General features: G+C 62.9%; 4 protein-coding genes and 1 long non-coding RNA gene across 8 annotated transcripts; 1 reads left to right on the top strand and 4 right to left on the bottom strand.

Moving 5' to 3' along the window:
• Positions 1 to 34: 34 nt before the first annotated feature.
• On the bottom strand, positions 35 to 4,974 carry CD151 (CD151 molecule (Raph blood group)). Its single transcript, XM_081064381.1, has 9 exons — positions 4,844 to 4,974; positions 3,791 to 3,852; positions 2,866 to 2,950; positions 2,565 to 2,756; positions 2,092 to 2,166; positions 1,551 to 1,655; positions 1,269 to 1,427; positions 1,047 to 1,133; positions 35 to 955 (listed from the first exon to the last, which is right to left on the bottom strand). The coding sequence occupies exons 3-9, from the start codon at positions 2,947 to 2,949 to the stop codon at positions 896 to 898; spliced, it is 762 nt and encodes a 253-aa protein (XP_080920507.1). The 5' UTR covers position 2,950; positions 3,791 to 3,852; positions 4,844 to 4,974; the 3' UTR covers positions 35 to 895.
• On the bottom strand, positions 3,836 to 10,770 carry CRACR2B (calcium release activated channel regulator 2B). 3 transcript variants are annotated; one of them, XM_081064378.1, is made up of 11 exons: positions 10,568 to 10,770; positions 10,129 to 10,227; positions 9,102 to 9,289; positions 8,912 to 9,023; positions 8,312 to 8,489; positions 7,736 to 7,882; positions 7,549 to 7,639; positions 7,329 to 7,421; positions 6,949 to 7,115; positions 6,643 to 6,714; positions 5,953 to 6,411 (listed from the first exon to the last, which is right to left on the bottom strand). In XM_081064378.1, the coding sequence occupies exons 3-11, from the start codon at positions 9,261 to 9,263 to the stop codon at positions 6,228 to 6,230; spliced, it is 1,206 nt and encodes a 401-aa protein (XP_080920504.1). In that variant the 5' UTR covers positions 9,264 to 9,289; positions 10,129 to 10,227; positions 10,568 to 10,770; the 3' UTR covers positions 5,953 to 6,227. The 3 variants fall into 3 exon arrangements, with proteins under 3 accessions (XP_080920505.1, XP_080920504.1, XP_080920506.1); XM_081064379.1 differs by lacking the exons at positions 5,953 to 6,411; positions 10,129 to 10,227 and adding an exon at positions 3,836 to 3,983 and having other exon boundaries at positions 10,568 to 10,743; XM_081064380.1 differs by lacking the exon at positions 10,129 to 10,227 and having other exon boundaries at positions 10,568 to 10,765.
• A 1,238-nt stretch (positions 10,771 to 12,008) lies between these two features.
• On the bottom strand, positions 12,009 to 18,170 carry PNPLA2 (patatin like domain 2, triacylglycerol lipase; the record flags this gene model as incomplete). The annotated part of the gene is made up of 10 exons (XM_081065093.1): positions 12,009 to 13,007; positions 13,094 to 13,216; positions 13,415 to 13,547; positions 13,650 to 13,826; positions 13,916 to 13,976; positions 14,241 to 14,450; positions 14,819 to 14,884; positions 14,973 to 15,205; positions 16,876 to 17,147; positions 17,794 to 18,170. 10 exons carry the CDS (start codon positions 18,168 to 18,170, stop codon positions 12,737 to 12,739), a joined length of 1,923 nt encoding a protein of 640 aa, XP_080921219.1. The 3' UTR covers positions 12,009 to 12,736.
• Positions 17,478 to 20,185, top strand: LOC308504458. The gene is made up of 3 exons (XR_013994362.1): positions 17,478 to 18,200; positions 18,945 to 19,106; positions 19,385 to 20,185. It is a non-coding gene; the product is annotated as an uncharacterized lncRNA (long non-coding RNA).
• Positions 20,111 to 22,141, bottom strand: RPLP2 (ribosomal protein lateral stalk subunit P2). Of its 2 annotated transcripts, none has more exons than XM_081065094.1 (5): positions 22,036 to 22,141; positions 21,734 to 21,857; positions 21,177 to 21,225; positions 20,326 to 20,424; positions 20,111 to 20,227 (listed from the first exon to the last, which is right to left on the bottom strand). In XM_081065094.1, the coding sequence occupies exons 2-5, from the start codon at positions 21,854 to 21,856 to the stop codon at positions 20,151 to 20,153; spliced, it is 348 nt and encodes a 115-aa protein (XP_080921220.1). In that variant the 5' UTR covers position 21,857; positions 22,036 to 22,141; the 3' UTR covers positions 20,111 to 20,150. The 2 variants fall into 2 exon arrangements, with proteins under 2 accessions (XP_080921220.1, XP_080921221.1); XM_081065095.1 differs by having other exon boundaries at positions 20,111 to 20,224.
• Between the last annotated feature and the right edge of the window lie 3,287 nt (positions 22,142 to 25,428).

Genomic DNA, 25,428 nt, shown 5'->3' with positions numbered 1-25,428 from the left:
AGAATTGTCCCAGTCACTAACGTAAATTCACCCATTTGTTCCACAAACATTTATTGAGCACCTATTATGTGGAAGGAGCAATTCTAGGCATTTGTAATACAGCAGTGAGTAAAATCCACACAACGCTTGCCCTCAGGAAGGGGACATAACTGAACACTGGCCTTTTAGATGGCGGTGAGAGCAGTGGGACAACAGGGCAGGGCCTCAGTGGAGCAGGGTGGCCAGAAGCAGGGGGCTCAGCAGAGGCACAGGACCCTGGAGACTGGGTTCCCTTGCTTAGCTTTCCCCAGGTGGATGGGTGGCTGACACCTGCAGCTGCCAGGCCTCCCCAGGAATCTACCCCACCCAGCAGTGCCCCTCCCAGGCCTGTCCCTGACCACCGTGTGGGGTGTGTCCAGGAGGCTGGGAGCACCCTAGGGTGGGCCAGCCCACTTTTGCCCATCTCGCTTCCAAACCAGCCCAACTAAGCACAGGTGGCAGGGAGTACCCTGAGGCCCCGTGAACCCGCCCCCCAGAGAAGGTGGCCTGTGGGAGGGGGCACTTTATTGTCAGAACCTAATACCCCCACACCACCTACCAGACCAGGACCCCCCACCAGCCCCACCCACAGAGGCAGAAGTGCCGCCCCTTCCTCACTGTAGGAGGGACCCTGCCTGGGACCTCAGGACTTTGGTGTGCAGCAAAAGGCACTTGAATCTCCCTCTGGGGGTGTGGGTCCCCAGAGGTCAGTGATGGCACAGTGGTGGGGGGCACAGGCATGAGAACAACCTCCATGGCAAAAGGGAAGGGAGGGAGAGGCGTCCTGGGACCCCAGCTCCCTGGCGATCAGTAGTATCAGTAGTCAGTTGGTGAGAAGCCGTAGCAAGCACGTGCACAAAGGCCAGCTGCTGGTGGGTCAGTAGTGCTCCAGCTTCAGGCTCTTGTACAGGCAGCACGTGAAGATCATGCCAAACACCTGCAGCACAGAGCTGGCTTGAGTGGGTCTCCGCCACCAGCCACTGTGTCCCCTGCACCCCCCAGGGCCTGCCCAGCCACCATGCGCCCACCTGCACGCAGGCAATGCCGATGCCCACAGCCCCGATGACCCTCAGGTGCTCCTGGATGAAGGTCTCCAGCTTGGTGATGCAGCCGCCCTGGAGAGTGGGGGTGAGGGCGGTGAAGGCAAGCAAGTCCTCCAGCCCCCACTGCTGCAGCCCCAGGCCCCCTGCAGGACGTGGCCACCCAGCCCCTAGCGCCCCACACTGGCCGCCTAGGCCCCGCCCTCCTACCTCCACCTTGTAGATATTGGAGGCATGGTCCCGCTCCCCGCAGTGGGCCACCACGGTCTTGCAGCAGCTGTCGGGGACCACGCGGCCGCCCGCCTCCCCGGAGCGGATCCACTCACTGTCTCGCCAGTCCTGGGAGTTGTTGCTGCCACAGCAGTGGAACTGCAGGGGGCACAGGGCGGCCTGAGCTCCCACCCCACCCCACCCATCGCCGCTGCGGGACTCACACGGAGGTCCCAGGAAAGCCGGAAGGGGTGCGCACGGCCCTCCGAGTCACCCACCAACCTCCTGCTGCAGCTTGTCCACGGCACTGGTCACACCCTCATGGCCCGGCTGGTGGTACCGCTTGGTCATGGTGTCCTTCAGGTTCTCCTTGAGCTCTGCGTTCAGCTGGACAGGAGGTGGTGAACACTTTCAGCCACAAAGTCTTAGACCCTTGGAGGTGTCGCAGAATGGGGGCAACCCACGCAGGGAGAGCCCCAGGACAGCAGGAGAGGCATGGGGAGGACTCCAGGGGGAGGGAAGAGCTAGAGTCAGATGCCTGCTGGGGTGGGGGGTCAGGTTGGCTGGGAGAGTCACCCAGGTGCCCATGGGGAAGGAGAGGGGCAGGGAGAAAGCTCTAGATTCTGTGAGTACCTGTCTCCTCCTCTGAGCCCCCTTGGGTGCTACACGCAGGTTGTTGAGCCTGCACTCCACCTTAGCCCCATGACCCATCCCCCTTCTCCAGGGCCTGATGGGACAATGGTCAGCTGTGGAGCTGGTGGGGGTCATGTGTAGCTGAGCACGTGTGTGTGTGTGTGTTTCCGTGTGGCCTCAAGCCCCTCACCTGCTGGTAATAGACGTAGGCGAGGATCCCAGCAATGATCTCCAGCAGAAAGATGATGAGGAGCAGGATGAAGTACTAGGGGGGACAGTGCGGTGGGTGGGACACGGACACCCCCATGCTGTGGGAACACCTTGTGTCCAAGCACAGCAGAGTCCCCACTCTCAGCTCCCAAGTGGCCACAGTGAGGGCTCCAGGCAGCAGGTGGGGGCTGGGGGACCACCATGCTCCCCCAGCTGACCTCCCTCAGCTGGCCCAGCTGGGATGTGGGGACTCCCAGGAGGCTGGGCAGGTGGGGAGAGACACCCCCCCCCAGGTGAATGCCATCAGGTGATGGCAGAAGCTATCCACGGTGTCACACTCAACCCCCATCAGTCCCTTCTTCCCTGGTCAGGGCCCCAGAGCCAGCCCAGGCAGCCTGGTGTGGAGCCCCTGCCCAGTGACCGCCGCCCCACTGCCAGCCAGTCCCTGCTGACCAGGCGCAGCAGGTTCCGCCGTTCCTTGAAAGTGGCACAGCAACCCAGGACACCTGTCACCATGACAACAACGCCAGCCACCACCAGGATGTAGGCCGTGGCCAGGTAGGTGCCCGAGGCCAGCAGACTGATGTAGTCGCTCTTCAGGGCCAGCGTCCAGATGCCCACCGCCATGACAGCCAGACCAGCTAGCTGTGGGCAGTGCACACAGGTCAGGGCTCCTTTCGAGGACAAGGGATGGAAGTGAGGAGGTGACAGGTGGAGAGGACGGGTCGGGGGAAGGCACGTGCCCACTCCTCACCCAGAAGCAGCAGTTGAAAGTGAAAAGCAGGTACTTGAGGCAGACGGTGCCGCATGTTGACTTCTTCTCGCTGAACTCGCCCATCCTGGGAGGCAAGGGGAGGTCAGATAGCCCACACCACCAGGAGCTGACTGGGAGGACAGCCGGATACCAATGGGGACAGAAGAAGGCAACACAGATGCCCAAGCCACCTGCTGGCCCTGGGAGTGTCCATGGGAACCAGAACACCCGGGAGGACAGCTCAGGAGCCCCCACCCCCATGGCAGCCAGGGTAGACACCCTGGTATCCACAGCCCTGGAAGGCCTCTTGGCCTGGCTTTCCTGACCAGACCCCAGGGCACAGGGGACGTGGAGGACCCCCCAACCATCAGTAGCTGACTCACCCCCACTGGCCGCTAGGGTAGGAAGCCCCAGCAGGCACCTCGGGGTGAGCTCATACAGGCCCCGCCTGACTGCCCACCCCGCCCCCCCAGCATTCCCCAGGACCCACGTCACAGGCTGGCAGGAACCTACTGGCTGCTGGAGGGGAGGAGGCCACTCGGAGACAGGCTGGCCTGCCCCTTACTAGCCATGTGGCGTTAGGGGAGCCCTGGGGCTTCTGGTAAAGGGCAGGTAGAGGCCTGCATGAGGAGGTGGGGGGACTGCAGGGAACCAGGCAGGCGGGGGGGGGGGCAGACACACTCCCCAGACCTGGTGTTTCCTTCTCAGCTGGCCCTCATTACTGGAAAGGGAACAGCCACACAACCCCAGCAATAAGTCCAGCTACAGGCTGTGTGTATTCCTCCTGAGGCGCCTGGACAGCCAGCCTGCTCCATTGTGGGGTGACTGCACTGGGGAGGGCGGGGCAGGGGTGCAGGGCGCAGACCGCAGCTGAGTGCCTCAAGCCACATTTCCAGACACAGCCAACACCCCGCCCAGCACTTACCTGGCTGGCAGGGACTGCTCCTCCTCTTAAGACAGGTGGACGGAAGTTCCCAGGAGGGTCCGCTACAAGGGCAGGTACAGGTCACAAGTCTGGCCCACACTAGATGGTCAGGGTCCTGCCACCTCTCGATGTGGCTGCCCTAGGTAGTGGACTGAAGCGGGGCTTCCAGAGCAGGCAAAGTCACTTCCAGCGGCTGAAAGGGAAGCGGCCAGGCCTGGTATTTTGGTCTGGGCCAGGGAGGGGCAGGGCAGAGGACACTTCTGGACAGTCCGATCCTGGGAGGAACAGCACGCCTTCTCCCAGCACCCCACCCTGGGCCTTCCCGCCCCTTACAGACCTGTCATTGCCCCTCCCGCACCAAGCGCAGTAGCTGCAGCCTGGTTAGAAAAAAGGCACAGACCCCCACCACGGAGCTGAGGAGTGTGGAAGCCCCACGCCCGCAGGCGTGTCCCTGGGCCTGCTCTGGGGTCCCAGGCCTTCTGGGGAGGCTGGTTCCGGACACAGATCCAGCCCCACGGCCCGCGCACCGGTCACCCGCTGAGTAGGGGCCCCTCTTTCCGGGAGTGCCTGGCGGATGTGAACCCCAGGGAAAGCGCCGGGCAGAAATAGTTCCTGCGGCCGGGAACACAGCTGCCCCACCCCCAGGCCCCTGCAACTCAACCCGGCCCTCGGCCGCCCGCCCGCGCCCCAGGCGGGAACCGGGACTCCGCTCCAGCCAGGCCCGGCGAGGAATCCCGCGTCACCGCCATTAAGTCACCGCGGCCACCTCCCTCGGCCCACTCGCACCCGGGTGGTGGGCGGGCCCGCGCGCGGAGGGAAGGGGACGGGCGTCCAGGGACAACGAGTGCAAAGCTCAGGTGGGGCCCTCGGCCCGAAGGGGCCTCCAGGCCTGTCCGAGGACCCGCGAGGCGCCCCGCCCTCTCCCTGAGTCCCCCTCCGCCCGCCGGGCTTCCCCGCCTCCACCGCCCTCGGGAAAGGGCCTCCGGGTCCCGGCCGCACAGGGCCTCGGGGCACTCGGTCCTCCTGGCCAGCCTGACCAGGCGGCGCACTCACCGGCCACGCATCCGAGTCGGGCCGGGACGGCGGCAGCGGCGGGGGCGGTGGCTCCGAGCACCGTGAATATGCGGCCCACCCCGGACCTGCACTGGAGACGCGCCCGACTACCCACAGCCCCGCCCCTACCCGCAGGCCCCGCCCACAGCCGACAAACCTCGGCGCTCCGGTCCCACCTACAGTCGGCAGACCCCGCCCACGGCCGGCGGGTCCGAACGTGTGCTCTGCGCGGGCGGCCGGGCGGGACACCCGCCCTATGCGAGTGCTGAGGGTCCCCACCCGGACTGTGGAGGCCGGGCGGGCTGCAGCGCGGGGGAGCCCACAGCCTAGCCAGGGCCCACACCCTCGGGAGACCGAGGAGCTAGGCCAGGGAGTAGGGAGGCGGGGGAGGCGACTAGCAGAGCCATGGACTGCATCCAAGACCCAGAGTCCTCCAGGCCCAATCCCTCTTTCCTTCCTCCCAACCCAGGGACCACCTGGAAGCTGCAGGGGTCAGCAGAACAAGTGCTGGCCAGGGAGGAAGGCCTGCGGTCCGTGTGAGAGATACCCCAGCCTGGAGGGCATCGGGCCTGGCAGTAGTGGGAAGGAGTGAGGAAAAAAGGCCAGTTGAGCTGCTGGACTGGGAAGCTGAGAGTGGGAGTGGGGGGGACTTCCAACCCACCGGGTTCATCCCCAGCCCCAGGCAGGGTCTGAGTCTGCAGTCAGTTGGAGTAGCTTTCCACGGACAATGGGCAGCACTCCGCCCCAGCTCCCTGCCTTTGGCAGGGCTGGCAGTTCCCAGCTCCCCAGGCAGAGCCCACGCCAGGAGGCTCCACGCAGGACTGGCCTGACTCTGGTGGTCCACCCAGGGTGGTGTGAAAACCGGCATGGGGAAGGGGTGGCCAACTGCGGCTGGAGCACACAGGAAGCTCCGCCCTGTGCTCCCTGGGAGACACTGGGCCTCAGACTCCTCATCCTCCAGTGGGGCCCACGGGGCTTCAAGCTTTAATGGGCATTGAGGGCTTGGATTACGACCAGAGACCTGCAGAGACACTCACAGGCACACGCAGAGACCCCCAGCCCCAACCACACGTGTACCCTGGATACCTCCCCACACACAGGAGGCCCAGGAGGTTGCAGTGCAGTCAGTGGACTTTATTTGGGGGGGGGGGTGCCTTTCTGGTGGACAAGGATAGGTTTGATGGTATGAGAACAGACTAAGGACCTGAAGGAGGGCACAGGAGACCCTGACCACCCTCAGGTTAGTCCCTTCATGACTGCAGTCAGGCAGGCCGGCAGCCCAGTAGGTAGAGCCCACATCCTGGATGGACAGCCCCAGCCATGATGAGTAACCTTCAAGAGGCCAGCTTCTCCAAGTAACGCCCAGTAAGTCACTTGGGGCTGATCAGCGGGCACTGGGAAGGTGGCCCGAGCCACGTCTGGGGGGACGAGCCCAGTTGCAGCAGCAGCAACAGCAGCAGCAGGTGGGCACTGGTAGGCGGGCTGTGGCCAGAGCCTTCCTGCAGCCACTGCCCAGCCGCTTGGCCTCACAGGCGTCCCTCTCATCTCGTAGCCGCGTGTTCAGCTCCCTAGGGAAGGGGAGTCCAAGAGCTCTGAGAGGTCTCAGGAGGCAGCTTTCTAGGGCGGGAGTGTGGGCTCTGACTCTCTCACACGGAAGAGAAGTGTCTGGCTGGGGCTGCAGCATGAGGAATGGAAGGCAGACACAAGGAAGAACTTCCTCACAGTGGGCGGGTTGGTGGTCAGAAATGTTTGGGAGCTAGGAGCTCCCGAGCTGCACTGAGACCCTTCCCTGCCCAAACCTGAGGATCTCCAGCTGCCGCAGGAGACTGAGCTTCTCTTTCTGCATGTTCCTTGCCACGGCGACCACGTCTCTGCAGGCAAGAGGTGGTGACCTAGATTAGATGCAGGGAGGCTCCTGGGGTGCTCCACCACCCCCTAGAGGACCCTGCCCCACGGAGACCCTGAGAGCAGGGCTGGGCCTCAGGATTCCGTTGGAAGTGGCCCAGACCTGAGCCGTAAGGGCGACCCCTATCCCACAGCACCTGCCATCCTTTCTCTCCCCCTCCCCAACCCGCCTCTGATGGCCCGCCCCCGCATCCCCACACCTTTGGGTTTGCTGCTGGCGGCCCTGCACGTCGCCCTCCAGTCTTCGGAGCTGCTCCTGTGCCCCCTCCAACTGCGTCCGCAGAGCATCGTTGGCGAGCCACAGCTGGGCGTTCTGCGCCTGCGCCTCTAGCTGCTCAGAGGCCTGGGCCTGCAGCTGCTGTTCCAACTGGAGGGTTGTGGGAGAATCGAGGCTGGAAAGGATCCCCCCTCTTCCCCGGGGTGCTGGTTTGCCCCTGATTGCCAACAATTCCGAGGCTGGGGACAGTGAGGCACAGAGGACCTCAAGTATACCAAGGAGTGCACGGTGGCTGTGGCGATGGGGACCGGAGCTGGGCAGGTCTGCACCCCTCCCCGGCAGGGTGGGCCCGCGGCCGCTCACCTCCCTCTGCCGCAGGTCCGCGCGTTCCAGCTCTTGCTCGCGGCTCTGCAGCTCCAGCTCCAGGTGGCCTCTCCACTCCTCCCGAGGAAGTTCCTGGGACGCGCGGGGGGCATCTGAGCCTCAGCGAGCGGCAGAGGGGCAGGGGTCGGGGGTGGGACCAATTCTCAGGAAGACAAGCGTCTGGGATTGGGCAGAGCGGGGGGCGGGGCCGCGGGCCCACCTGACTCCGCAGGCGCCGGCGTTGCTCGCGAAGCTGCTGCTCGGTCTCCTCGTACAGGCACCGTATCTCCCTCTCGTGCTCGCTCTCCCGCCTTCGGCGCGCCGAGGGTGAGACGCGGCTTAGAACCTGCCAGCACTGCACACCCCCGCCCTCCTGCCGGAGCCCCGCCCTGGCGCCCAGCCCTCACCGCCGCAGCGCCTGCTCCAGGCGGTCCCGCTCTCTGGCCGCCTCCTGCAGGCAGGCTGACGCACTTATCAGAACGTCCTCGAAGGAGCCCAGCAACTCTGGCCTCTCTCGCTGCAGCCGAGTCCAGAGGGTCCGCACCGCCCGCTGCCTGGAGGCGGGGCACGGGCTGAAGCCAAAGCGGGGGCTCCCCACCCTCCCCAAAGGTGACCCCTGCAGCCCTGGACAAGCCAGGCGCGATTGCCGCATGCAGGACGTTCCTCTCCTGGCTGCTTTCGCCCCTGCCTGGGGTATGTGCGTGTGCGCCGCTGGCGGGGCAGCGAGAGGTCGTGTGTATGCGAGGCCGTGCGCTTGTGTACAAGGCCGTGTGCCCGGCGCCGCCCCTCTTCCCCGCAGCCCGATTGCTGCCTCCTAAAATGCAAATTGTGGGAAATCACGCCGGCCCCTCCCAGGTATCTGCAGCCGAGAGAGAACACCTAGGCCACACCGGGCCTAGGGATCCTGGTCAGGAGCAAACATGCAGCATGCAGATGGAGGTAGCAGACGAGGGAACTGGGAGCGGGGGCCAGCACAGACTCACTCGCCCAGGACCCGGGATACCCCCAGCTGCTCCAGTACAGCGAAGAATCTCTCCTCTTCCTCTTCCTCCTCCAGAGAGGCCCCCGTGCCTTGTACCTCCGACCAGCCCGACTCAAAGGTTTCCTCAGAAGCCCGGGAGGGCAGTGCGCCCTGGGCCGACTCCACCCCCACAAACTTCCCTGTGGGCACCGGAGGGAGGGATTACCAGGGCTGTGGGTTACCACCCCGGCTCAGCCTCCACTCCCCCCCCACACACACACCAGCATACACATATCCTGCCCTTTCTCTGAGCCCAGTTTCCTGTTTTTCTTCCTTATTCTGGTTTGATTCTTGGCCTGGGAATGGGAGGTGACAGCTGGCTCCCAGCCCCACCTGCATTTGGCATGGGAGGGGGTGGGGGAGCAAAAGGGTCAGCTCCACAGACGCCACGGCAGCTGAGGGCCTCCCCGTGGCGCCTTCCAGCGGTGACTGTGTGTATAGACACCAGTACGCGCTGGGATGGGGTGCGGATGGACAGGCACAGGCTGCAGTCTGCGTGGACTAGGGTCCCACAAGTGCCAGCAGATGCGTCACTGGGTGGAGGGACAAAGGAGGGGCTCACCCAGGCCAAGGCAGAACTCTCGGGCCGTGAGGAAGCCTGTGCGGGCCTGGTCCAGACTTTCGAACACAGCCTCTAGCTGTTCCGGTGTGAGGGGCAGGTCACTCTGCAGGCCCTGGCCAGACGAGGAAACAGGGCTCAGTAGCTAAGGTCAGCCCTGGCCTGGGGCGGCCTCTCGGCACTGGGGACTCACCTGCAGGTCGTGGCGGGTGATGAAACCCTTGGCTTCCTTGTCACACAGCAGAAACAGCTCCTTGGCCTGTGCCAGCATGGCTGCCCGTGGCCCCATGGAGCCCCCCTCTTCCTGCCCCTCCTCCAGGGCCTCTCCTGTCCCGGGCTTCCCAGGGCTGGCCATGAAAGTGGGGTCTCGGCCGTTGGGTGCTGTGAAGCCAAGGGGGAGTCAGGGCCTGAGCAGAGCTCAGAAGACATGACGGGGGAGGAGAAGGGAAAGAGTGAAGTTTGAGGGAGCCATGAGGAAGGAGGAAGGAGTGAGCAGAGGGGCTTCTTGCACCAGGCTGGAAGGTGGGAGAAGGCCTGGAGCAGATCCAGAGAGGAGGGGCAGTTGGGGAGCACCCCCGCTTGGGGGTGGTGCTGTGGCCTCCGGGGTTGTGAGGGCTGCCCAGGGAGCTAGAGGCTGCGTGCCCAGGACGGAGCCAGGAAAGGACCGCCCCGGACAGGGGCCATCTCGCTGGCGGGGAGCTAGAAGACCTTGTGATGGACTTCTACGCTCTGGAGGGGGCTTCTGGCAACTGGGGGCAGAGAGCTGGGGCGAGGGCGTGGTCATTGGGGGAGGAGTTGAATAGGTCCTGGAGTTGGGGGCACGGAGACGGGGCTGACCAGGCTGGGCCAGTGCGACCTCTCAGCCATCCACTCCTGCCTAACCCTCCGCCGCTGAAGAATGGGCCTCAGCAGCCCGCCCCGCCAGCCAGCGGGCAGGCGAAGTAAGCTCCGCCCTCCCTGCCCAGCCCCTCCCCCCGGGGGCCAGGCCCTCTGGGGTGCAGGTGCGGAGACTGGATGCCCTTGTCAGAAACACCCCAGATTCTAGGTTTAACAGGCCGTCCCCACGCACTAGGCCCCTCCCTCCTCCAGACTCGCTCCCTCCAGGTCCCGGAACCTCCGTGGAGTTCTCCTCACGCGGGGGCGTCCCGCCCCCAATCAGAATCACCTGTCCTTCCCGCAGCAACCTGGTCCCGGATTTCCCAAAGCCGACCCCCCCACACCTGAGTCTGAGGTCCTCTCCCCAGTTCGGGGCCGTGATTCTCAACCCACTCGTATTCCTGGGGGGGCGGGAAGGGGCGCACTCTCCAAAGAGGGCAGATCTGAGGAAGGGCGAGAGGAGTGAACAGGGGACCGGAGACATCTCCCCCCCTCGCGGTCGCCTCACCCGAACGGAGCGCCACCCCACCAGTGGCTCGCGGGACCAGAAGTCCATCCAGCCGGAAGCTCCGCCGCGGCGGGAGCCCGGGATCGGGGAGGAAGGGCCGCAGGACCCGCGAGCCGCCCGCGCTCCCGCATGTTGGGGGCCGAGCCCTTCCTGCCCCGCCGCTGCGCGCCCCTTCCCGAGGGGCCCCGAAGTCCCTGACCGCGACGCGCGAGGCTCGGCGCGCCCTGCGGTGTCGGGAAGGGACTGGCGGGCGGCGGGGCCGGCGCGGAGCCTACCTGCGAGCCGGGCCGCCGCACCGGCCGCGCGCCGCGGCTGCTCCTCCCGGGAGGGCGCGACGGCGGGGGGCGCAAGCCTGGAGCGTCTCCTACCTCGCAGCGGGCACCGAGACCCCAGCGTGGGCCGGCCCCGGGCGGGGCCCCGCTGCTGCTGCTGCTGCTGTGTCCCCGCCTCTCGGCGTGGCCCTGGCGGCCCCGCTCTCGGCCCACACCCCGCCCGCCCGCGACCCCGCAGCCAGAGCGTCTGTGTCCGGAAAGAGCCCCAGCGCACCGTGGGGCGGAGGTGACCCGGGCACCTGGGGACCTTCCTGAGCAGGACCGGGGCGGGGAGGGGGCGCTGTCCTGTGGATCCCGATTTAAGGCGCCAAAAGTGGGTGTAAGGAAAAGCAAGGCAGAAAATAGACCAAACTATTTTCAATGGTTATCTCCAGGAGTGGGGTGACTTTCCTTTCTACCTTATATTTTCCCAATTTGGTTTTTCCCATTTTTAAACAATACACAGGTAATATATATTGGAAAATGGTATTTAACAGCACAACCGCCTGTGCCCCTGAGTGAGTGAGGGGGTGGGGCAAAAGGGCCTCACCTCAGCAGGCCCCCCGAGCACTCCTGTTAGGACACAGCAGCCACTTGGGTTCGCCTTGGGGTAGGGCTGAGAGGATCTGTGTAGCGCCTGCCTGGAGGACATCCCAGCCTCTTCCCAAGGGTCCCCAGCCCCAGCCTGGCCCCTGCACCCACCTGGCTTCACTGTGCAGACCTGGCAGTGCTGGGGGCTGGAGGCCTCTCCTTCAGAGGCCGGGGATCCTGCTGAACTAGAACAGGTTGGGCCGATAGGACAGGACCTTGAGACCGCGAGGGGGGTGGCCCCTGGCACACATGCACACGGGGACCTGCCCAGCCGGCTTTCCCAGTCTTGCAGTCCCACCACCAACCCCAACCGTTATTGTTGGCTGGGGGCTGCCACCGTCACCACAGCTGCCCCACGCCTCAGGGGGAGAGGCAGCTGGGGCAGGACTAAGAGCTCTGGACAGCTGGCCGGGGTGCTGGCTCTATTCCGGAACCCCTCACTCTCCAGGCCCTTTTGAGCACCAGGGAGGGCTGGCCGAATCCCCTCCAACTGCCAGGGCAGAAGACACCTTCAGAAAACCACATCTGTCCCAGAACCAGGCCTCACCCTGCCTGATATTCCAGGCCCCTATGTATTATTGACAGGGGACTGGGTAGCTTGTGGGCAAGGAGTGTGACGGGAACAAGGGTACTGTGCCCCTGGACAATGAGGCTTGTGATGACAAGGGGGGACCCAGTGCCACACAGAGCCGTAGGCCAAATGCCCAAAGTGGAGAAGCCCCTGACGCTCCCTGGGGCACCTCGCCCTCCACAGGACTGAAGTCAGCCCCATGCCCCATGTCACCATGGAGCAGAGGTGTGGACGCCACCTTTTGTAAACATTTCTTCGTTTTTTATTTAGCAAGGATCTTAGTCCAAAATATTTCCATTAGCCCTTGGAAAGCTGTGTCCAAGGGTCAGCCAGCAGACCTCAGAGCAAAGTGGGGGGCAAAGAGCGGAAGAGAGGGTTGCAGCCCAGGAGGCCCACAGGGGCCTCTAGAGGTGAGCCCCTGGCCTGAACGCCACACTTAAGGGGAGGGGACCCCTGAACTAAAGCTGTACAGACGCTGGTCAGCAGACGGGGGTCACATACAAGGAAGACACAGGGGCTGAGCTGTGGCATTTATTACATCTGCTTTGGCGAAAATAAATAATTCTTCACACACATTCTTCAACAAAAAAATGAAAAATGCGCAGGGAGGAAGGAGCAGGGGCAGAATTCTGGAGTAATACTGCACGGCAGGGGTGGGGGCGGGGGCAGCGGGCTGCCATTCCCTACCCTAGGCCCCCTGCCCTGCCCTAGGGCGGGCCTGGGAGGGGGCGATGAAGGCACAGGTGACCCACCTGCCTGCCTAGGCAGGTGAGTGGTTGGGGGAGGTGTTGACAGCAAAGCCCCTTCTCTCAGTTGTGAGGGTCCCATCTCCTCACTCCACCGGGGCATGGAGAGGCCGAGGACAGGGAGCTCAGCTGGCCCCAGGGCCCCGCCTCATGGGGCAGGGAAGCTGGGGGCCTGGCCCTCAGCACTGGGACCCCAGGGGACTGCGAAGGCGTGAGCAGGGGCGCTCAGCATGGGGGCAAGCCGGGAGGGTGCTGCGGGGGCGCAGGGGCGGGGCGGGCCGGGGGGCGCATGCGCAGGGCATCGGGCGGGAAGGCCACGTTGGTGCAGAAAAGGCCGAGAAGCAGCTGGCGCTGGCACTCCTCCCACTTGGCCAGCGTGTCTCCCAGCGAGAGGTTGTTGCGCATCCAGCGGGGCAGCACCTCGCTGCAGGCTGCGCACGACAGCGGCACGGAGGGCAGCGACTGGGCGCGGCGCAGCTCCATCTGCTCCGACAGCCTGCAGGTGGGGAGGGAGGGCGGGCTTTACTGGGGGCCACTGAAATGAGACTGTGGCCCCGGTGAACACGGCAGTCAGGAGCTCACCTGGAGGGCAGGTGGCTGCCCAGCTTCCTCTTGGCACGCATGACCAGGTACTGGCAGATGCTGCCAGTCTGCTCCTTCATCCACCGGATGTCTTCTGGGACGTCGGGCAGCCACTCCAGTAAGCTGGGCCAAGGGCGGGAGGCATGGCCTCAGGGTCTGTGGCCGGGCCCGCATGCCCACACCCCTCCACCCATGGCCCTGCCTGTGCCCGGCTTCTCCACCGCACCCCCCACCCAGCTGCCTCTTCCCCGGGGTGACCATTGCTCATGGTTTAGACCCAAGTTTGGTTCTGAGCTCCTCTCCCACCCTTCCATCCTGTACCGGATGGTGAAGGACACGGCACTCTCCAGTGGCAGAGTGTAGGGCACCATCATAGCGGTGGCCAGACGCACGGGCAGCATGTTGGAGAATGTGGTCAGCAGGTCCCTGGGTTCCACACAGGCCTCCAGCAGGGCTGTGGGTGGGGTGGGTACAGGAGCGGAAGTTGACCGTGGTGGGGGGAGGTGGAGCCCAGCCCCACTCTTCTCCGCCCCTGCACCACCCCCTCGCCACGCACCCTCATTGAGCCGCGCAGGCAGACGCTCCAGAATGTGATCCTGCCCGGAGGGCTGCAAGTGCCCGTCCACTCGGGTCCTCTCCACGGCCACCAAGACCTCCTCCTCCTCCCTGTTCTCGGGAACATGGGGGCTGGCAGAGGGCAGTGCTAACAGGGGGTTGGCCCTGTTCAGGAGGCCTGGGTCGGGAGTACGGAACACGTGGTCAGCTGGGGGCGAAGGTGCAGAGCCCGCCCAGACCCCCCACCGGGGCCTGGCCCCTGCGCACCGTTCCTCCGCAGGAAGCGCAGGCCATCCCGGTAGCCCTGCTTGCACATCTCCCGCAGCACCTGAGGCAGGGGGATGGATAAATTGGAGCAGTGGGGTCAGAGACGCCCTGTTTTGCCCCCCAGAGTCCCTGGTGTCCCTGCAAACCCCGCCCCTCCCTAAAGACTAGATCCAGGCTGGACAGAGAGGCTGCCCTCTAGTGGAGAGGTTGTGCAGGCCACAGCGCTCTTCTCAGCCCTGAGAAGAGGTTGTCCAGACCCTGCGCCCTGGTCACTCAGGTCATGCGGACAGCTCCTCCTCCAGCACTAAGCGCCAGGATGGCTCACCATGGGCTCCGGCGGGAACAGGGCCTTAGAGAGGCGGTAGAGGTTACGCAGGTTGAACTGGATGCTGGTGTTGGTGACCCGGAGCTCATGGATGTTGGTGGAGCTGTCCTGCGGGCAGATGTCACTCTCGCCCGAGAAGGGGGACACAGTGATGGTGTTCTTGAGCTCATAGAGAGGCAGGTTGTCTGAGATGCCACCATCCACATAGCGCTACAGGGGCAGGGACACACGGTCACATGGAGAGGGGCCTGGAAGGTGAGCTGGCTGCCCTATGGGGCCACCGCGGAGCCCACCCAGTGGCTGTTTCATTTGGGCCTATCACCCACTTGGCACTGGCCACAGGCCTGCCTGGGCACTGAGAAATGGCCAGACAGTGGTGATGGGCTGGGGGGCATGTAGGGGGGCAGCCACGGGAAGTGTGCACGGCTGTAGGGCTGGCCTGGCTGTTGAGTAACTGGGGAAGTGAGGCCATAGGTAGTGAGGGGCTGGGGGGGCACAAATGGCTCCTCCTCCACCCCCTTGTCCCACAGCCCACAGTGGCAGGCCCGTCACCCAGGACAGGTGCCGAGGTTACTTACTACACCCTGGAGGGAGGGAGGGATGAGGCCACAGTACACAGGGATGAAGGTGCTGCAGACATTGGCCTGCAAGGCAGGGGCAGAGGGGGGCGGTGAGCAGGGCCCCCGCATTCCACTGTGCCCCCTCCCCCCCGTGCGACCCTGCCAGGCCCACCTGGATGAGTTCATCCTTGGAGTTAAAGTGGGATATGATGACGTTCTCGCCGTCTGAGACGCGGGTCAGGGAGATGCCCAGGCGCCCGTTGGCACGCTCGTGGCTGTCAGCCGGCAGGGTCCTCAGCAGGCAGCCACGGATGGTCTTCACCAGGTTGAAGGAAGGGTGCAGTGGGCCCAGGAACCGCTTCCGGGCCTCCTTAGACACCTCGATGATGTTGGCACCGGCCTCGCCTGGGGCGGCAGGGCCAAGGGTCAAGGGCCAGCATTCCTGGGCTTACCACGGCTCCATGACATGGGTCCCACAACTCGTGTTCCATCCACTTTGGAGGAATCCCAGTGTCCACCAGGGGCCCTGGCCCACAATTGGGACTTTTGCCACCTGCCCCTGGGGAGAGAGAGGCAGGCCACCACCACCCCTGGAAGGGCAACAGATGGGGCTGGCCAGCTGGGGCTGAGCCTGCCCTCTGCCCGGAGTTTCCCAACAATCTGCCCTGACTCATGAGTCACCAGGCCTGGTGTTATGTGGCACCCAGCCCGGGAAGGGGGAAGGCAGAGGCTCAACTCTGACCAGCCTCAGCCCTCACCCACTTGGCCAGATCAAGACCCGCAAAGCGCACCGCAGCCCAGCAGCATAAGGCTGGGAATCGTGGGGCTCCACCACCCCCAGAAAGCATGACTGTGTCCCACCACAGCCGAGAGAAGCAGCTCCCCAGCACTCTTCTTGGGGGCCATGGGTGCTGGCCTAGGACAAAGCCAGACTGGGAGCGGGCCCAGGAGTGGTCAGGGGGCTGTAGGGTGCTTGGGGAGGAGCTGAGGACCATGCCTTCCTCCAGGACCACTGCCCAGGTCAGGAGTGGGCAGTGAAGGGCCTGCACCTGCCACACTGTGGGGACTCCAGCTGCCAAGACCACAAGTGAGAAAGCGGCTTCTTGGGAGTGGGGTGGGGGAGGTGCTGTGAGAGCCATGTCCTCAACTATATACCAAGGACTTAGGTGTGTCCTGACACCAGCATTGGGACCGAGACCACTAATCTGGGTCTAAAGGCCTCCATTGGAGGGAGGGGTCAGGACCACAGCGGTGGACCTCCAGGTCCCAGCAATGTACAGCTGTGCTGCTTGTACCCCACCCCTCAGGGCAAAGATCATGGGAAGGAGGCAGGGGAGAAGCCTGCACAGGCTTGCTGGGTGGGTCACTGATGACCCCTCTGTCACCTTGGCTGCTCTAGTAGGCAGAGGGCCGGGCAGCAGTGCCAGGACTCTTGAGGAGTGTGTCCCAGCACTCAGACACCTGTACTCCAAGCCACAGGGCTGGAGAGTCCAGAAACATCTGCCATCCCATGGCAAGGGCAAAAACGGTGGGCCACAGCTGGGGACTGAGGCCTACAGTGGGCCGTGTGCCAGGAGGGAGAGCAAAGAGAGCCTGCCATGCCCAGTCCTGACCTGTTGGGCCCCTGCGCCAAGGGACCTCGGGGACAGTGTCAAGATTTGGTCTTCAGAAGCCACCCCATACTAGGCCCCGGGGCCACGGCAGCCTGGAGTGGCACAGCCCCAGGACACAGTGACCGCTAGAACCTAGTCCAATGCCCCGGACAAGAGGGCAGCTTAGGCCCCTCCCCCGACTCTCACGGTCCCGCCCAGGAGTTACCGTCTCTTCCCAATGAAATAGCTTGTGCTGCATTGCCCGCCAACCTCTGCTCCCGAGAGGTGGGACCTAGCTGGCAGGCTCGGCCCCAGAAGCGCGCCGGGCCTGGGTACCCCCGGAGCAAAACAAACCAGGCCGCGCCTCCAGCCGGCGCCGGGGATTGGACTAGCGGCCCCGCCGGCTCCCCTGTGCGGGGGACAGAGGGGCGCTGTACTCTCACGGAGAATATTGGCCCGGCCCCGCCCGCCAGCCCCGCTCACCCAGGCAGGCCCCGGTGACCAGCGCGGTGGCGGTAAGCGCCCCCGCCGAGGCGCCGTAGATGTGCGTGGCATTGGCCACCAGGAAGGGCGCGTGCTCGCGGAGGCAGGAGGCCACGCCGATGTGGTAGACACCCAGAAAGCCGCAGCCCGCGAACGAAATGTTCCACGTCGTCTCTCGGGGAAACGTCGCCTCCTTGGGGAACATCGCGGAGGCCCGCCAGGCAGTTCGCGGCCACTCTAGCTCGGGGTCTCCGCCGCGGGAGGCGGCGACGCTGTGCAAAGCGACGCCGGAGATGGTGTTTTTAGGAGGGGTGGGCGGGGCCTGGATGGGGCGGGGCCGTCAGACGCGGCCCAGTCAAGGCGCGCGGGGAACGGCCGCGCCCTCGGGAGGCCCTGGAGCCCCGCCCCCAGCCCGAGGCCCACTTCTGCCTTGAGATCCCGCCCCTCCCACCTCTTCCTGGAGACCCCTCCTGCCGTTGTCCTGGCCCTTAACCGCGACACCCGCTAGAGTTCATGCCCCTCGGCCTCCTTCCGCCTTCTATTCCCGCCTAACGTGGGCGGCGGGGGGGGACACAGTGGCCGGAGGGGGGTGGGGGCGGGGTGGAGAGGGGCGAGCTCAGGCCCCGGCCGCCCGGAGTCTGTGGGCCTAGGAGCCTTGTACAAATCTGGACACCGGCGAGGGGAGGGCCTTCGTGTCTGGGCAGCCGCCGCCCCCTCCCTCGGGGTCCGCCAGCAACACCCACTCCCCAAACCAAGAATCCCCGGGCCCCACGACTCATCACAGACAGACCCACAGACATCCAGGACCGGATGCGAATCACAAACAACTTCCAGAGCTAACACCAGCGCCGTGGACTGCACCAGACGTCCAAGCTCCAGCCCTGCCCCCGCGCGTCCCCTCCGCACCTGGGTACTAACCTGGGTTCTTCCCGCGTTTGACCCGGGTTCCCCAGACTGCGGGGTCTCCTTGGGTAAGACTCGGGCCCTGCCCCGCCCCCGCTAATTACCCCAGCAGGTGGAGTACTCCGGGTGATGTCACGCTCCGCCCCCTTCCGCATTTTTCTCCTGGACTGTGTGTGGGGCAGGGCTAGCCTGGCTGGGATCCAGGAGTCAGCCGTGCACCCCACCCACCTCCCAAACACCGGGCTCGTCCTTGCTGGGGCGCTGGGGAGGCGGTGTATCTGTGTCCCCAGGAAGGAGCCAGCCGAGGACCCAGCTGGTGCCAGGATTGCAGGCCACTGCACAGGCCAGAAGCCAGAGCAGAGCCTCCGCGGGCCACGGACATCTGGGGCCATCTGTCCAGTCCTCAGGCTCTGTGCGCCCAGGTACCTATACTCAGCACGGACGATGTGCTTGGCATGGGGACCAGAACTGGGCAGAACAGTGAGCAATCAATCCAGCCCCAGCCCTACTAGGGTGGGGGGCAGATGTTTACATAAGCTGAAAGAGGACACAATGGGGGACAGAATATGAAAGGGCACTGGGCCACCCCATAGCAGGGGCAAAGGTCCTGGGTGGGGACTTGAGAGGAGCCAGGCCTGGGCGCTGGGAGAGGGGCAGCAGGGGGATCTGAGTTTGACATGGACTTGTCCCCACTGCACCATGGGTTGGGAGCAGGTACAGTAGAGGTTATGCCCCCACCTGTATGATCAGGGCCCCTGGGGAGAGTCCTTGGGGATGCTGTTGGACGCTGCAGGGGGTGCAGGGCCTCAAGGCCAGCCTGGAAAGTCCAGGGCTTTAGCAGGACTAAAAGCCCTGGGGATCGGACTAGTGGCCCCGCCGGCTTCCCTGTGAGGGGGACAGAGGGGTGCTGTACTCAGAGAATACTTGCCCAGCCCCGCCCACCAGCCCCGCTCTGAGCACAGGGCAGCTGAGCAGTGCAGGATGAGCCAGGGACTGAAGGTCCCCCGTCCTCCCCTGACCTGCTCTGAGGAGGCTGAGGCCCAAGTATCCTCCCTGCTTCCAAGGGACCGTGGGGTGGGGGGTGGCACTGCCCCAGTGCAGGAAGACTTCTGCCCCCATTTCCACACCAGGGCTGAACAGTTTTGGGTACATGTCCCTCCCTCCAGGCCTCTGGGACCTTCAGATCTGGAGCCAGGAACAGGGCGGCCCTTCCTTCTCGGAATCCTGGCTGGGCATGGAAGAGCCCCTCGTGTGCTGATCCTGCCAGGGGGCGTCACATCCCCACTCCCATGGTGTCCTCTGGCCCACACAGGGCCCGTCTCTTCAAGGTCTGAGGGTTGCATGGAGTCCACTGCTCTGGGGGGCCCTATCGCAACCTGGTCCAGGGCCCGACCCCACATGCAAATTGCCTGGTCACAGCATATGCTGCTTGGACATTTGCAGTGGTCTTCACTGCCCCATGTCCCACCAACCCAGAAACATGGCTTCTACTTCCTCCCCAATACCTAGGTCCCACCCTAGTCCCTGCTCCTCTGGGTCACTATGCTGTCCCGCCCTGGGCCTCTTCCCCCCACCCCCGTGTTGTCTTCCTTCACTTTGCCCACAGAACTCCAGCCCACAGGGGCAGGTCCTACATGGAACACGCACAGCACACCCCAGCTAGTTGCTGACCCAGAGCCTTTGGAGGGGAAGCAGTGTCTACTCAGTGGCCTGGCACTGGTGGGTGTAAGACGAAGACTCAGGACACTACAAGCAGCTGTGGGGCCACGATGGCGCCTGGGCGGGCCTCTGCCCTCTATCCCACATTCCAGGCCAGAGCCTGGTGGGAGGGGTGTGGGCAGGCCACCCCAAAAAGACTTAGTGTCGTGACCCAACATCTGCCCAGCAAAGCAGGTGATAGCCCATCGGACAACCGGTGAAACTGAGGCTCAGAGATGAATGCCCAAGTTGCTCAGGGGTTAAGGCAGAGCTGAGGCACTGGCTTGAGCAAGAATTGGACGCGACCCACCACGTCTCTTGTGTAACTGAAGAACGCTACCAGTCTTGGCAGCAGGGGACGGGGACTACTGGAGCCACCCACTGCTGCTTCTGAAGCTTTCCTGGGTATCCCCCTGAAGGCTTCACTCCCTGGGAGAGCCCTCAGGGACTAGGAGCACACCCAAGAAGGGGCTCATGTCCCTTCCTGAGACTGCTCAAGGCCTGGCAGCACTCAGGACCTACCCACAGGAAGTGTCCCCTGCATTGTCAACCAGCAGCTCCTCCTCCCTGGGAGCCTGACACCTGCCCCGCACGGAGGACAGGCTCTGACAAAAAGGCTCATAGGCAGTTCAAGAAATGTGTAAAAAGGGTTTTATTTGCAGGGGTGCAGGACTCTAATCAAACAAGCCAAATCCCATGTCGTCATCCGATTCCTCCGACTCCTCCTTCTTTTCGTCTTTCTTCTCCTCTGCTGAAGGGACAAAGGCCGTGGTGAGTCAGGCCCCATGCAGGCCGGACTCCCAGGGGTCCCAGGGCGTGCGCAGCGAGTGCTGCCAGACCTGCACTTACCCGCGGCCGGGGCAGAACCAGCAGCAGGAGCTGCAGCTCCTGGGGCGGCGGAGACAGCTACAGCCCCACCAGCAGGGACACTGGCCAGCTTGCCAATCCCTACGGAAATCAGAGAAGGGAGGTGAGACAGGTGCAGCTGCTCAGCCTGCCTGATGTATTGGGCCTGTCGCCAGGTGCCAGTGTCACAGGCTCCTGTTCTCCCAGACAGGAGGCCCTGCCACATACCCCTCCCAGAAGCTTCCTCTCTGGGAACTTGGCTTCTAGGAATCGGTCCACAAGCAGCACAACAGCCCACCCTGGAGTCAGGTTGCACAATCATGTTTATTAACGAGGCAGGGACCGAGTCTGCTGTCCCAGTGTCCAGATACTCGTCCACAGCAGTGAGCTCAGACTGCTGCGCTGGCTTTGGCCCTAGCTTGTCACATGCCCAAGGACAGGAAAGGCTGCTCCAACAGCTCAACTCCCAAACAAGTCCCATAAACTCCAGCCTGACGTCACCAGAAAACAATCTGCCCAGGAGAGGCGGGCAGGAGCCCGTGGTCATCCCCGACACACCCCAATCTCTGCACCCAACCCCCTCAGAGAGCACATGGTGACACTTGTTTACAAAGGCCCAATTCCCCAAACACTCCGCGCAGGGTGGCCAGGCCCAGGGACAGCAAGGGTGCCCCTAGCGACCCGCCCCCACAGTGTCCAGAAGGTCCCCTGGCGTGAGCCCACTGACGCGGTGCTCGCTCCTCCGGGGGAGACTTCTAGGGTGCTCTGGTCCACAAGCGAAGCCTGACAGGCCACAGTTGGCCCGCAGGGATTAGGATGGACCATGCGGAGGCGAGTGCCCTGCACAACCTCACCCTGGGCGATGACGTCTTCGATGTTCTTTCCGTTCAGCTCACTAATGACCTGAAACAGAAAAGCACAAGCGCGGTGAGCAGACCCTACCTGAACTTCACCTTCGCAGCCCCAGGAGCGCGACGTGAGCAAGTGTCCTGAGGCGTCCAGGGCCGCTGCCGTTCAGCACACCAGCGGTTACCCACCCGGGCTCGTCCCAACCGCGAGTCGCTGCAGATGGCAACCGGCACCACGTTTCTACAACTCACCACTGGAAGAAAGATGCAGGGCATCTAGGCTTGTGCCCCCCGCCCGTGAAAACGTTCTGAGCAAGTTAGGCAAAGGGAACGGCTTCAAGGCACCTTCCCCTTCACGTTTTACAAACGAAGGACAGTCAACGAGCCCAGACCACAGGACACTCGCAGCCCGCTTCCCCGGCCGCTCCGCCGCACACCCGGCTCTCGCTTCCTCGTCGCTGTACCAGGGCCCCCGGAAAGCACTCTCCCCAAGGTGAAACCCGCGACGGGCACGAGAGGCCCCACGTGCAGAGCAGCCGCCGGCCCGGGCCCGGGGCGCCTACCTTGTTGAGCCGGTCGTCGTCCGCCTCGATGCCCACGCTGTCCAGGATTTTCTTGATGTCCTTGGCGCTGGGGGAGGTGTTGCCCCCGAGGGCGGCCAGCAGGTAGGAAGCAACGTAGCGCATCCTGAGGCCGGAAAAAAGCACCATGGCGCTACCCGGAGGCCTCCCGTTCCCACCCCGGCCCGAGCGTGGCCGCGCGTGGCCCGGCTCGGGGATCCCCACGAGGCCCGCCCTGCTCCGTGCGCCGCCTGCCCCCTAGAGCCCGCGCTCGGCCCGCGGCCCAGCCCAGCGGCCCCACTCACTCGGCGACGGCGGACAAGCCTCACGCGTGCGACCTCAGCAGCGTCCGGAAGGGAAAGGAAAGCGCCGGCGCGGGGGGCGGGGGTAATCGGCTACCCAGAATTCTCCGGGACCCGTACCCCGTGGCCGTGAAGGGCGCCTCCGAGTGACGTCACGAGGCGCTCGGTCAATGACGACACCGGGGAGTCCGTTGTCCCGTCCAGCCACGCAGCCGCCACAGCAAAGGCGAAGGGAGTGCCGGGGCTACTTTCTTGTGTAGTGTAGGGCGAGTGTCACCGTAAATGCCTGGGGCGGCGGTATGAAGCGGGCGCGAACCCGAACTAGAGTGTGTCTCCCTTCAGGGCTCCCTGCATGCCGCGCAAGGCCTACAGCTCCCGGCATGCAGCTCAGCCGCCACGCCCAGGACGCATCCCTTTGCGGAAGGGGCCGACGCAGCCGGCGAACTACTAGTCCCACAGTGCACCGCTGCCGGAAGCGCGGTTGAGCCGACACACGTGGGCCCCACGGAGGATGCGCGGGTTCTGCCCCTGAGCTTCCGGCTGTTGGGTGGTTGTCGGCGGTGTTGGTGGTGTTCACACGCAGTGGGACCCAGTGAGGTTGGGGAGCCGCTCGTCGCGCTATCCCCGCCGTACCGAGCCGCCTGGGCCCTAGTGCCCGATCCCCTGCAGTGTTCTGGCCATGTCGGCTCAAAACTGACGTCTGCACGTGGTCATGAGCACTGGCCACTCACTCACTCCGTGTCAGGGGTCTGTCGCCGGCCTGCGTCCTGAGATGGAGTAGGCCCGGCGCTGCTTTTTCGCAACTTAGATTCTAGTGCGACACCCAAAATAAATACACGAGGCTGCCCCGGGCTGACGTGGAGCCTGAAGGGCTAAGGCGGCGACACAGCTTCAGATAGGAGGGGTCTGGCCCGGCGGGGGGCCACATGCAGAGGCCGGAGGTGGCTGCGAACGGTCCCGAGGAAGCAGCCAGCCCCGAGCGTGGGGCCTCGGGCGGGCGGTGTGGACCGAACCGCACGGTCCCCTAGGCGTCCCGGTGCCACTTTCTGCCCGAGGACGCCAGGCCCAGAAGGGCTCTTCCTGCTCCAGGCCACACAGCTGAGGTCCAGTGGGGGAGGGTCCCGGTACGGAGGGCACTTCATGGAAGTCGATAGGGAAGCGGCACGACGTGACTGATGGTTTGCGCTTTTAAGTGGAAAACAGTGTAAGGTTTACCATTGTTGGGGGACCGGGTAGAGCGCGGCGCTGATAATACCAAGGTAGTGGGTTCAGTCCCCACGGGCTACTGTGAGCTGCGCCCTCCTTAAAAAATAATAGTAAAATAATAAAATGAAAAAATGAGTCATAAAAAAATGCAGTACTTTTAAAAAATTTTTACCTTGAGGAAGGGGGGCTCTAGAAGAGGGTGAATGGGGTCTAATATACGGTGATGGAAAGAGAACTGACTCTGGGTGGTGAACACACAGTGTGACATATAATGTATTACAGAATTGTTCATCTTAAATCTATGTAACTTTACTAACATTGTCACCCCAATAAACTTTAAAAAAAAATAAAAAATACATTTACCATATTCGTAACTCAGGGATATTAGGTGCATTCACACTGTTGTGCAACCATCCCCACCATCCATCTCCAGGACTGTTTTTATCTTCCCAAACTGAACTCCATACCTAGTAAAGAATAACTCCCCATTCCCAGCTCCTGGGGCCCATCATTTTCTGTTTCTGAATTTAACTCCTCAAAGGACCTCATATAAGCAGAATCATACAGGATTTGACCTTCTGTGTCTGGCTTCTTTCACTGAGCACGATGTCCAAGTTTCATCCATGTTGTAGCAGGTGTCAGAATTTCATTTCTTTTTTAGGCTGAATAATATTCCTGTGATTGGGTTTTTAAAAGATACTTCTGAGTATCTGAGAAAATATGCTATCAATGTCAGCAGAAAATAATTTTTTCTATGAAAATGCAATTTAGATTTCTACCAGGGGTGCCAGAAAAAAGTAGACACATTTTAAGAGATGTTTTTATGTACTACTTTTTGAAGTTGAATTACCGTAGTAATGTGTAGTATGACGTTCATTCAAAAGATGGTGTTAATGAAAGGAATGCTAGCATCACCATGCGACAAGCTGGACAGTCAAAGAAAATGGCAGAACGGTTGTGGTTCGAGGAGTGCAAGACCATGGAGACGTGAGAGCTTCCCTTGATGAGAATTTGCCAGAACAATGGATAGGACGAAAAGGTGCGGTTGAGTTTCCCCCATGTTCTCCTGACTTAACACCCCTTTACTCCTGCCTGTGGGGGACTTTAAAGGATGTGGTGTACCTTAGAAAACCCACTACACTGGCGGTACGCCGGGGAGAAATTGAAGCAGCACACACAATGGTACGAGTGGAAACTTTGGGACACTTTGGTCAACGTTGTTCAAGCGGTAATTCACCGTAATCAAAAGTGTCTGGACACTGATGGGAACCACTTTGAGCACCTCTTGTCATTGCAGAAGTCAAACGTGACTTGTATTCATCTTTTGTTATCGGTATATATTGAGTATTACAATTTTAATGGTTTTCTTTCTTAAAATGTGTATACACTTTTTTGGCACCCCCTGTATATGGTTTTCTTATCCCAGAGGCACGTGTTTGTTAGTTTCATTTGATGTTTGATAATTCATACTGGAAGGGGCAATTAAACTGGAGACACTTTTATGAATTTATGTACAATACACATAATCATTGTCACCTAAAAAGAAAAAAAAAGATTCTTCTGGCAACTATTGGGAAACAACGGGGGAGGCGGGAGCTGGGGAGGTGGAGGAAAGAAGGTGCCCACGATGTAATTTGGGGCAGAACGGGCTGTGTTCATCTGTCCCTTTACAGAGCACCCACTCTGTGGAGTGAATAAGCACAGGTGGGGAGAGTCGGACAGACCAGGTTTGAGGTCCTAGGCTTTGGCACTCACCAGCCGTGTGGCCTTGGGAAAAACAGCGTCCGTTTCAACCCCCCTGTGAGATGCAGACACACATGGAAGAACGCAGCCTGTGGGGAAGCCTACTGCTGGAGCACCGGCCCAGAGTGACTGCCCGAGAAGTAGGGTCCTGGGAGCTGGCGTGGGGCCTCTGCAGAGCCGGAGAGCACGTGGGGCCCGGCAGCGGAAGGACGCGCCATCAGCACTTGGCTTCTGGCAGGGCCTGGGTGTGAGGCGGCAGCGGCAGCAGCGACCAGCCTCCGGAGCCCCGCTCCGCCCGACCTCTGAAAAGGCGGGTTTGGTGGCGCGAACCTGGGTCTCCCCCGTCGAGGGGGCTGGCCACCACCGACCGAGGCGGGCTAACGGGGGGGGGCGCGGGGCGGACAGCTGGACCGGCAGCCGGGCAGAGGGGGTTGGCGTCCGCGTCTC

The sequence above is a fragment of the Rhinolophus hipposideros genome (assembly GCF_964194185.1).
Source record: "Rhinolophus hipposideros genome assembly, chromosome: 10".
NCBI lineage: Eukaryota > Metazoa > Chordata > Mammalia > Chiroptera > Rhinolophidae > Rhinolophus > Rhinolophus hipposideros.
This window is presented reverse-complemented; position numbering and strand designations above follow the sequence as displayed.